General features: G+C 33.1%; 1 protein-coding gene across 4 annotated transcripts in view; it reads left to right on the top strand.

The window, feature by feature from the left end:
- The window catches only part of LOC118199566 (telomerase protein component 1-like), a 507,852-nt gene that overhangs the window by 293,500 nt on the left and 201,655 nt on the right, over positions 1 to 12,697 (top strand). For all 4 annotated transcript variants that reach the window (XM_085808431.1, XM_085808432.1, XM_085808434.1 and 1 more), the window contains 3 exons: positions 2,165 to 2,297; positions 6,267 to 6,471; positions 8,541 to 8,650. In XM_085808431.1, coding sequence (XP_085664557.1) covers positions 2,165 to 2,297; positions 6,267 to 6,471; positions 8,541 to 8,650 — 448 coding nt within the window. The remainder of the gene's footprint in view (positions 1 to 2,164; positions 2,298 to 6,266; positions 6,472 to 8,540; positions 8,651 to 12,697) is intronic.

The following is a 12,697-nucleotide window of genomic DNA, read 5'->3' on the forward strand; positions in this document are numbered from 1 at the left end:
GTTCTTATATCATCTTCATTTATTACCGCTGCTCCACATTTTCTTAAAAAAATCCATTAATTGGAAAATTTCAGCTGTGGTTTGCGATATCTGAAAGCCTTCATATTCGTGGCTACCATAATCTTCATCCTCATCATGAAATATGGTAGCTGGCCATAAATTATGCCAAGCATTTTTAAAATATCTGGAGGCACATCCTCCCACGATCTTATGATACTCCACACAACAGATTTTATGCTAAAATATTTCAAAAATTCTTGAACCGTCTTGCCATTATTCAAGAAATTTCACATCAATTTTAAAAATGCTACTTTATATTTGCATTTCAGCGAGCACATTATTCCGATATCCATAGGCTTGGATGTACAGTTTGAAGGAATGGACCACACGGATGCATAATCTTTCATTAAAATTTTAAGTGAAATATGAGCTGAACAGCTGTGTACAATCAGGACAGTTTGCGTCATCAGGTAAACCAACCGAATTCAAATTTTGCTGAGCCTAGGGTATGAAATGATTTTCAAACCAATCATACATAACACTTGCCTTTTATTTGCACGATATATAATGGGGAAAATCTTTACTTCTTTATGCTCAAGGTCATGTATTTATAAGGTATTTTGCGGTACATATTACCAAAAAAGACCAGTTTCATCAGCATTGTAAATTTGTCCTGGAGGTAACGTTTCACTATTAATGAGTTCAATGAATTCATCTGCAAACAGTTCAGCAGCTTCTGTTTCAGCTGGAGCATTTTCACCTGAAATTTTTAATTACATTATATCACGGTGGTTTTAAAATTGGGTTAATCTGTGGAATATATGCACTCAGTTTTTAAGATCATTTCTTCGTGAAGTATTTTTGCAGTTAAATCCTAGTATACAGTACTGCCTTGGTGCGATTTTGAAAATTGTCGCCAACACTAAAATGACTCATTACTGCTCATCATAAACACCGTGTTTACTGATCATCATAATGTTGCCGAATCCCATATGTACTATACACTAGGATTAACCCTTTCTGGCACGCTACCTTTTAAAGTTGGAGTTTTGATTAGAAAAAGGTAGGCAGTCTAATTAGGCCTAGAGGAGTACAAAAGTAAAATTTTGTGAAGATAGCACTTATCGTTTTAATTCTGCGGGTGTGCCCAAAGTAGGCACACTGATTGAATAAAGCTTCGAAAAGAGTGCTGAAATGAGCATTGTTGTCAATGAACTGACCGATGAGATGCGGAGAAACAAAGAATAAAGACTCTCAGTTGTCCTAGATTATCGGCGAGCCCGATCGGGGCACACCTAGGGTTCGCCGTTTGATTTTAGGCAAGATTTCAAGGTAAAAATTTAAAACTAATATAGAATAAGGAGATTAGCATACAACCAAAAAAATAACATAGAAATTTCTTTTCAAAAATTTCCTTTTATACCCTATAAAAAATCTGGAAGATTTCTTTGAAAAATGAGGGTCTTAGAAAACTAAACATGGCTAAAGTATATGGACTAGTTTGTGTTGAGCTGCCATCTACTATAAATAAAGAAGGTTCAGAGTAGCCTATAGTAACCTATAAATTCTTTTTCATTCAATTTTTCTGTGCACACAGAAGGAAATTTTTAGGTATGTCCAGACTGGACACACTGTGCTGCAAGGGTTAAACCAAAAATTGTTTAGGCATCGCTGCATGAGTCATTACTCAAGTTGTCACATGTTGATACACATACGGTGATGAAAGCAAAATATAATTAATGATTTGCCAGGCTGGGCATCATGGGTATAAAATCAATGATTTATCTTTGTAGAATGTTTTGGTTTGAGATGTATGTCAAGCAGATATGCTGCTATGGAGCCAAATTATTGATCACACAAATTTATGTTTAAATGATTGTTTCTTCAATAACGAGGTATTTTATTTAGTGCCGAAGTGAGATTAAGAATAGGGATTCTCCACATCTTTTGTTATGAAGAAAAAAATCAAATGCGCATGCGTAAAGCAGAAAAAAAAATTCTTTAAAAAAATTGGATGGTGGCTTTAAGGTCTGGATTTTAAATCATTTTGGATATTAGATGTCTGGATCTCGGACTTTGTACTGTAGCTATATCTAGTATATCTCTGCCTATCTATCTATGTATATATAATAATGGTTTTTATTTAAAGAATGTTTATTTTTAGTTCATGTCTATGCTGCAGAGTATGCCATCAACTCTTTCATTACTTTTTGGAGAAATTTTACTTCAAATGGAAAATGAATATAGTTCTATAGTTATTCAAACGGCATTGACTATATTGTGCATTACAAAAGAAGGTAATATTTGCCAGGTATTTATATTCTAGTCGATTGATTATGTTGGGTCATCAGGAAAGTTCAGCAGTTTCTCAAATTGAAGCACGTTTTTTCCCCTACAGTATTTTGTTACTGCTGATAAGTCATGACCTTGATCAAAGCTGCTGTTTAAGTATGGTGTTTTCTGCTGACATTTGCACAACTCTAGTGTGTGTTGCAGCACAATTTTTGTTTCACGACGGTGCAAAGAAGGACTTAAAAGCTCAATTTCATCATATTATGTTTGTGTATTTTAAAAATGTTTGTGAGACTATGTGTAAAATTTACATCCTGGGGTGTACACACTGACTTAGAATTTTGCTATGACAGTAGCATTCTGGGTTAACAAAAACGTAAGCCTGGCGGTTTGAGAACCCTTAGGCCAGATCGTTTAATACAGTTGGACCAAGGGGTGATTGGCTGTAAGTCCCCAATCTTGTGGTATCAGTAGTGGGCATGGCTTGCCATTTTACCCAAATTCTGTGTTATTCCATTTAGGTGTCAGTAGCGGTACAACGGCTAATCCGTTGTATACCACTGAATTCTGTGTTATCCCTTCAGTGTGGGGCTGCCCATATAGTGCTGATGGAGTCACTTCGATGACCACTCAAATCTTCAGACTAATAGAACTGCACCCCATCGTGATCTCTGGTGGCCGGAAGTGGCAACTCCGGTCAAGCAGATCAGCCATGGATTTGACAGATATTTGAGTCTACTGCCTGTAAGTATGGGATGGGCATCAGCAGAGTGAATTTCGTATGCTTTCATTTGGAGGTGAGATTTGCCTGACAAACCCATTTCTTGCCTAATATGGAGGTCCTAATTTGGTATCAAGCCTGGTTGTGCATTTATTTGAGTAAGCAATCCCAGCAGTTTACAAACTAGTTAACCTACATGTTCAGTTTTTGTTATATATGAACAAAGTGTTGTTTCTGATGACAGAATTCAAAGATGGTTTGAGAAGTTAAAAGCATGGATATTTTAGCTTTGAAGATGATATTTGTTCTGGACAAACATCCTTTGTATACAAAGACCTATAAAAGGAATTTATGCTGAAAATATGTGTTAGGCAGTTCACATACTTCAGACTAAATATTGCGAGAAGTACAGTACATGATCATTTGGAGAAGAGGGAGTATGTAAACTGCTGTAATGTGTGGGTACCCTTTACTTTAACACAGCAAAATATGCTTCCTTGATTTTTGGCATGTGATTATTTTCTGAAAAGGAATAAAGAAACTTCATCTTTGACACAAGTCATTACTGCAGAGGAGATGCAGATGATCAACAATAATGTTACCAAAAAAAAAAAAAAATAGGCATAGGGTAAACCAACTGAAAATCCTTTAGTTACATCGAGAGGAGGATGCATCTAAAAAAGTAAGGCTTTGTGTATGGTGGGACAATAAATAAACTTTTCATACTATGTATTATTGCCATCAAATCAGACAACAACAACAACAAAAATACTGTTTCCAAATGGTAGTTTTAAAAACAAAATTCAAAGCAAAGTGCTATCACTGACCAATCGTTGAGGTGTTGTCTTTCATCATTACCATGCTTGGCTCTATATTTTGATGAGACTTACTGTGTGGGATGTTCTGTGTCCCCCCCCCCCGTATTCACCAGACTCTGTCCCCTGGGATTTTTATCTCTTTAGATCACTTTAAAATTTTTTGAATGACCTGCAGTTCACTTCCTTAGAGACTGTCAAACAGTTTCTCGATAAGTTCTTTTTGAATAAACCTAATTGTTCTTTAATTGCTTATGTGATTTGATGAAATTTTCTTGTTTTTGTACTGCTACATTTGTATTTATCACAAGAAAAACTGCAGAATTTTCCAGATGATCCAGAGCAAATGAACAAATCAAATATTAAACATTGTAAAAATGCATACTACAAATATTAGTTCAGTCAGAGTAAGTATTAAAAAATTTCAGTGTAGTTAATAAAAAATGTGTCTCTAAAGAGGATATATGTAATATTAAAGTATTTTAATTCTATTGAGTTCCTGCAGTATTTTCCGTTTATAAAATGGCATTTTGTTATTATTTTTTTCCAAATTTCTGTGTAGATAGCTAATGTGCAGTATATGTCTATGTTTTAAAAAACTTCTATACCGCAGTCATACTATATTACTATTGGTGTAACCCCTCTATTTTCCTAAGGAATATCATTTGCCAAATAGAAATTTTATTTTGAAAATAAAACTCATTCACAAAATTCATAAATTATTTAGTTGTAACAAAATTTTCCCTTTGTAGTGAAAGCCAGAAAGCTTTGGTTTATCTGTTTAAGTGTAATTAACTTAACCTGTGTCTGCTGAAAATGTATTTTGTGATATTGGTATCAACTGAATCTTCCTTCGCTTGTTTGAAATATCTTTTACTTGGCAACCTGATGCAATTCCTTGAATAACTAGCTAATGAAGGTGCATCCAATTTGTGATTGAGATGGTTCAAGATCTAGTGCAATCATAGGAAATTGAACACTTTCTGATTATTTGCACTCCCTTCCAAGAAGTCGTCAACAATTTGGCTACTCATTTTTCACCAAGCTAATACAAGAAAGGCAACAGCTCTTCTGAAAAATAGGAGCACACTAAGAATTCCATAAAGGAGCAATGAATCAATGGAATGGAAAAAGCTAAAAACATCCATAATAAATTACTTTATGAAGGAATCCTTATGTAATTTGTTTTAGCTGTTTCCCCCTTGTACACAGCAATCTGTTTTCACATCAAATGGCAAAGAATTGCACAAATTTAGGACCTGTGTACACTGTTGTTCTTCCATCTAGACAACAATCTTTTCTTCCTTAAATCTTTAAAATTGAGCAAATTTGGTATTGCCCCACAAACTGTAATCTGTAAAATTTGGTAGTTTACGAAGTAGAGATTATGCTAATGACCATCGAATTTGAAGGTGGAAATCAGCAGTCTTCTGCTGCATGAGTGAGCATATGGGTTGCCACGTGAATGCATTTTGGGGACATCATGGGTTGTCTATTTTGGTAACATTTAAATTTTCAGTTTTTTGTCAGAAAAAGAAATGATGAAGTAAATAAAGCTGAGAAAACATTTGCTTAAGTGATTATTAGAAAAATAAATCTTACAGTGTGCAAAAAATTATAAATATGTATGCAAACTATTTGCAAATTAATTGAAATCAAGAGTTCATTCCATTGGCATATACAATTTATCACTTATATAAATTATAAAAATTCAACATTTTCTTGAAAATTTCTTTCAGACACTGTAGCACCTGAGTTATTCAATCATTTGAGTACAATGTAAAAAGTATTAGGCAGTAAAATTAGATGTTCATTTAAGTGGGCTCTTGGTTGTTCCAAAGTGAAGTACATTTTTATGTAAAAGACATTCAGTAATACTTTTTGGAATGCATACACACAAATTAGTGAAAAACAAACGTTCCAGTATTTTGGAAACTGTGCGATGTGCATCATTTTCATTACTGCACGAATGCGTGTCTTCTTTTTTGATCTAGAGGTATTTATTAATTTTGCATGTATCAGTGAATTTGTATATTATTGGGGTATTTTTCATTTGGACCCGTTTTTAATGTGTGTTCTTTCATTAGTTTTTCTTCATTAGAAAAGAAAATTTTCCAGAATTTTGTTATTCTTTTTTTGGGAGGGAGGGGTAGTCTAAATGGGTTCACTACATTATCATGCAGCTTCCCTAAGTGCCGATATGTCCAGTATGTATTATATGTCAGTTCTGATGTTTGACTGGTTTGTGTATTGTGCATAATTATGTTTTACCTAAGCATAATTAGACACAGATTGTTCTAATGTTACTCTGCAAGTTCTTTTATTTTTAATTGAAAGATGTTTTGCATGGAAAATATAATATTTTGTATTGTTTTATTTTAATTATTTTATATCTTTAGAAGATGTGGAAGAATTAATGTAATTTAAAATATTTCTAGGTTTGGATGATAAAGATTTACATTTTGTGTTAAGTTTTTTCTTGCTGGAGAACAGTAGAAATGAGCAACTTTCATTTCAAGAGATGCTGGAGAAAATGGTGGCACTTTGTACCTCTGTTATGACATTCAATGACAATATATTATCACAAATTAAATTTTGTTCTTTGATACATCTAATTTGTGTATTTACATATGGACATAACAGGTAAAGATGTTTTATTTTTGGTTTATAAGAATTTTTTTAATCCTTGAGACCATAAATTATGCCTTAAAAATATTTAGACATGTCCCTGGTGGCATTGCTCTGAAAATATATGTATATAAGGGAAGGAGTAATATATAATTTGTTCACCTGCCCAAAAGATATGTATATTTTCAGAAATATACTGTTTGGGATTTTGGTTATATTATGCAGCATTCTATAGACTCACAAAATATACAAATGAAAAATTTTATATATTTTTTTAAAAAATTGTTATCCAATTGCAGCCAAACGAACAGGTATTTGAAAATCTTAATTCCTATGAAATGTACTAAACTAATCTTAGCTTTTTAATAGAATTCATTTTTTAATGATTGTATTTTGCATATTCTCATTACTGCACTGAATTAATCTATCAGCAATGAAAGAAAAGAGAAATAAATCATCACAGAAAAATGCTTGTTTACTTTGCCATACATAATCAACTAAAATATGAATACAAAAATCATAGCTCAATACATAATAAATATTTTTTAAAATATGAATTACAGTTCATTCTAATTATGTCGCTACCAATTCTAAAAATGGCAGAATCATTTCTAGCAGAAGGTGTTTGCTTTATAATCTTTTAAACTATTTGTTTCCTGTTGATGTCATACAAAAATATGAAAGTTTTATGTTGAAAATTAAAATGGCAATAATTTTTTTGAATTTTTTTTTATCAAAAATAGAAATAATTAAAGCTGAGAAAACAGTTAATAAAGTGTTTATCAGAAAAATAAATCTTATGGTATGTAAAACAGTGTAAACGTAATTTGTTTATTGTAGGCAGCACTGTAAACCTGTGTGGGAACTTTATTTTGAACTGTTATATGTAAACAGTGTTTAATATCAGTTTGTGAATTCTAATTTGCTTTTCCTTTTTGAAACTTAATGAGTTTCATAATGCCAGTTAATGATCACAGGTAAAGACTAAGTGCTTTATTTATGTAATATAGATTGTTTTGAATTTTATATGATTCATTAAGATTCCATCATTTAAAAAAATTAAAAACTCCATCCCATGATAATCAAGATATATTTTAGGATTTTCATGTTATGAATGAGAAAAATTTGTCTTCTGTGTTCTTTACTTTTTAAGGCTCTTATTACAGAAATATTTCTGTTTTTATAATTTTTTTTCATATATAACAAAATTATTTGCCCAAAGGGTCAGTTTGCCCAGAAGGGCTATTAATTTCATTTTGCATTGGTCCACTATAAGCAGCATCTCCCTTTTCAAATTGTTGCCACCAAATAATAGAGACCAGTATTATATTTAAAGAAATTAAATAATGAAGAATCTGCATGGATGTATGTATGTATCAAGCACTGTGAAAAAACAATGGCACCTAGAAACATAAAATTTTTTAATAACGTAGTCCTTCACTGAAATATGGGCATCTGGAAGCCCAAATATGGAATTTGTTTTATTATCTATTTCATATTTTGTAAATCTTTAATGAATTTTTTATTAACAAACTCAACGATTTCAAAGTGAGCAGAGGTAACACTGTATGGGGGGAAAATGTTTTATCCCCAGCGTGCGAGACTGTGTATTGGAAATTCTAAAGATATGCTCTTTTTAAATTATTTTGTGATATTGCTGTTGAATTAAATTTTATGGTTTAAGTGCGATGAACATGGTATTTAATAAATAAAGGTAACACAGAAAATGTTTAAAAAGTGCCCGTTTCAGTGTAATGTAAAATCCAAAAGCTTTCATATTTATTGGGATAAGAGTTTCCTTTCAACTTTAAAAATTTTAAATTTTCTGTGTGTGACCGTATAATGAATGTAAGAAGCATCTTACATATCTGATATTCTCACAGTATATCCACTGAAACAGTTACTATTGTACTCATAATAAATTAATAATATAAAAACATGTTTATTAGTACATATTCTGTAATGTAGTTCTGTTACTTAATGTGTAATCTTATCAGTTTATACTTTCACTTTAAATTATAATGTAGCTGAAAATCATCAGTTATATATTTTGAGATTTTATTAAGTAAGATTTTTTTTGGTAGGTCTGAAAATCTGAATTTGAATGGCAGTGAATTTGAAAAGTCAGTGAGAAAATTCTATGCTAATAAAAATTATGGAAATTTTGCAAGACTTATGCATCGTATATTAGCAGGTTAGAAAAGTCAATATGAAACATTTTATTATATGTAATGAACAATTTACTTTATATTTTGAAATTGAAAGTGTAAAATATAGTAGGTATATTTTCATGTTATTAAAACACACTTTTTGTGTATAAAGTGAAATTCTTTAATTAAGGAGAAAATGTTACTATTTTCACATACTGAAAGATCTATAGCTGTCTAGTTTTTAAACAGACTAATTTCCTTTGCATTTGAGAGTAAGTGTTAAAAAGTAGAATAGTGGATAATTGCTACTGGTACAGAAAGGCAAATTTTTAGGTGACTTTTAGAGTAGAACAGTAATGCTGTAATGTAGAAGTGTTTTGTCATCTCCCCTCTTTAAGAAGAAATATGTTTTTATTTTTTTAATCTTCCTAATTTTCTAGTTTCTCCTTTTTCTATTCCAATCAAATATCATACTGAAAAACTGGAGTTTTGTTGTTATATGTCTGAAAATAAGATTCACCATCAATCCTTATTTTTAGAGGGTGTTCGGGCTCGAGGGTGTTTCTTCACTGTTCGGGCAATATATGTGCAAAATGTAATAGCTCTGGGCCTAAATCTATCATTAACGCATGTGGAATATAGTGTAGAAAAATGTGCCAAAAATGGAAATTTTTTCCCCTCTTTAATTTTGTCTGTTATTATCATCAAAATGTTAGAAATAGATTATTTTTAAAAAAACAAAATTTTAAACAAAATAACTACTATATTCAGTATTTTCACACATAGGAAATGTTGATAGATTACAGCAATTTTTTGTTCAAATTATAGCAAAATAAATCAAATGAAATAATTTTCAAAATAAATGCAAGAGCAGATCAAATAGTTAGTGGCACTTCCAAGTTATGACCAGTTATTAAATTGTTATTACAAAAGCAACATGGTTATGACAGCATGCAATGTAAGTTTACTTTTCCCCATAGTTCCCAAGACACTCTAAGCATTTCTCCGAACAGACAACCAACTTTTCGATTCCGGATGCATAGAAATCTCCTCCAACGCTATAGTAACCACGTGGAGACAGCTGCTTTCACCTCCGTATCATTTTGGAATCATTGTCCATTGAGATTCTTTTTAAGCTAAACGAAAACATGAAAGTCACATGACGCTAAATTGAGACTGTATGGAAAATGTTGTCGTACCTCCCACTTGAATTGTTACAGTAGGTTGCACTTTGGCGAGCCGTGTGAGGTGTTGCGTTCATGTTTTCGGTAAGCTTAAAAAAGATCTCCGTGAAAAACGATTCCAAAATGACGAGGAGGTGAAAGTAGCTGTCTCCCTGTGGTTACATAGCGCTGGAGGAGATTTCTATGCATCCTGAATTGAAATGTTTGTCTTGGGAACTATGTGGACATTGTATGCTGTCACAGCCAAATTGCTTTTGTATTGACAATTTAATAAATGGTCATAACTTGGAAGTGCAACTTGCTTTTTGATCTGCCTTTATATAATAAACTAATACAACAATATTATTATTTAAATCAACTGTCATGAATTTCATATCCCTCAGATTTTTACAGTGGATTTTTACATGAATGGGCCAAATTTTGTGCAGTTTTGCTTTAAAGTGTGTTTCAAGGTCGACTTCTTCATTGTTTACAAAATGTAAATATTTTCTTATCATTTGAAATCTGTCGTAGGACATAACTTTGCGAAAGAATGAAGTTTCAAGACATGTCTTTTTTGACCATTTTTGATCGGGTTTTGGCTTTAGGTATTGTCTTTCAATACATTGCTGTGCATATCTATTAAACTCTTCTGTAATGATGTGAATCAAGTCATCATCATAAAATCATAAAATTCAAGTCGTAAAATATTGTTTTTCTTGAGTAAAAGTAGAAGCGTCAATTGTTGCACCCACTTGTGGTAGTTGGAATGGGAATCTTGGAGCAGTTGGAGGAAGATTATTCAAACATAGCGGTATTCAGGTTCGGCACGAAAGAGTTTCACTTTCGCGGTCATTTTCAGAATAGTCTTACTCTTCTGGTGAAATACTGGTATTTGAACATGAAGAGCCTAACAAGTGTTTTTCATCATCTTCTGATTTCGATATTGCGAACATAATGTGGTTGGAAGGAAATTTGGTAAGAAATGCAAAATAACAAAATTCCAACAAATGGCGCAAAACTGCCATTCGCGGAATAGTATCGCGACCTATTGGAAAAATGGTAAATTACGTGTTATGCATTGGACGAACTGAGTTTGGGCTTCACAGAATTGAAACATTGAATTTTTAGTTTGGGCATTCCAAAATTGGTACATTTGCATTGCCCGAACTGAGTTTGGGCATCACAGGCAAAGAGTTAATGATATAGGATATAAACATACAGGCAGGCAAACTCTATCTGGTCAAAATTATTCGGACACCCAGTGGTATGGAGTTGGAGGGTCCTATGATGTTGGCCCCTCTTGCATTGGGGACAGCCTGCATGTGTCTGAGGAGAGTTTCCACCAGTTTTTGATAGGACTTCGCTTCCAGGTGTATATCACAGCAGAAGTGAATTCTAGCATTGAGGATGGCCGATTTGCCTGACTACGTAATCTGTGTTCTAATTCATTCCAAAGGTGTTCTATGGGATTTAGATCAGGGCTCTGAGAATGCCAGTCCAGTTTTTGAATGCCCGTTTCATCAAACCATGGCTGCGCAAGAATTGATGTGTGAATGGAGCAGTTATATTGCTGGAAGAGAAAAGGGTCTTCTCCAAAATACTGCCATAGGGTTGGGAGAGCAGCATTGTCCAGAATGTGAACGTACGTCTCAGAGTTCATGTTTGCAACCACAAGAACTAAGTGACCCAGGCTAAACCATGAACAACACCCCCACACAAGGATGCTGCCTCCATCACACTTTACAGTTGGCACAATACAGTAGCTTAAGAAGCACTCGCCGGTCATCTGCCAAACTGAAATGCATCCATTGAACTGCCAGATTGCAAAGCGGGATTCATCACTCCAAAGAATATTTTTACACATGTCCACAGTCCAATGACGGTGAGCTTTGCACCATTGCAATCAATGTTTCACATTCTGGGGAGTGATGCTTAGCTTGCAAGCGGCTGTACGACCATGGAATCACAGGTTTTTTTAACTCTATACAAACAGTCCTGCTGCTAGCACTAATGGCCGATGAACTTTGGAACTTCTGAGTGATTTCAGTTAGCGAGGACATGCGGTTTTGTTTCACTACCCTTTTCACAGTTCTACAGCTGCATTCATTAATTTTTTCGGCCTGCCACTTCGTTTTTCTGCAGTTTCATTGCCTCGATGGTTTTACTTACATCCCTCAAAGTGCATTTTGACTTTTGTAGAATGTTCAAAATTTCATGAACTGATTTCCCACAAAGGTGTCATCCACTATACTGCTACGATCAAAGTAACTAACCTCCTTTGACTTACTCATTTTCTCACAGATGCATAATTTACACAGATTCTTTTATAGCTTTTGGTTATGCATCAAATTGCATCACGTGCCAGATTCTCTTCTTTAGGGAAATGTCCAGATTTTTTTGGCCAGATAGTGCATCATAGACTGTATTAATCAGTCACATAGAATAATGAGATTAATAAATACTACAGCATAGTAATATTAAAGTATATTAGCTGAACTTGTAATTGTGCATAATTAATTCAGTACTTAGTATCACTTAATTGTAATAGTACACACAATAAGTGTCTAATCCATAACAAACACAGTATTGGAGGACCTTCACAGCTTCCCATGAGAATTTTTAAGGAAGTTATTGAGAAAACTTATTTCTCAGAATTCTCTGGTTCATAATTTAAACCCTCTGAATGGCATGAGGCGTACAATGGATAAAAGTGCCTATTTCTACTATTTACTTTACTGCCTTTTTCTATAAAGTATTTTGCTTCCTTTCCTGTAGCAATTTCTAAATTACTTTTAAAGTAATAATAGTATTAAAATAAAACAAGGAGTATACAGAAGCAAGCAGTATACAAAAGATAGTAAATTCTAAGTTTCTTCGGTTCTTCAAGAATGTCGTTTGTAGACTCTTGCAGCTAGTAATTTAAAT

The sequence above is a fragment of the Stegodyphus dumicola genome, chromosome X1 (genome assembly GCF_044657685.1).
Source record: "Stegodyphus dumicola isolate Sdum_Otavi_A_Nest chromosome X1, ASM4465768v1".
Lineage (NCBI taxonomy): Eukaryota > Metazoa > Arthropoda > Arachnida > Araneae > Eresidae > Stegodyphus > Stegodyphus dumicola.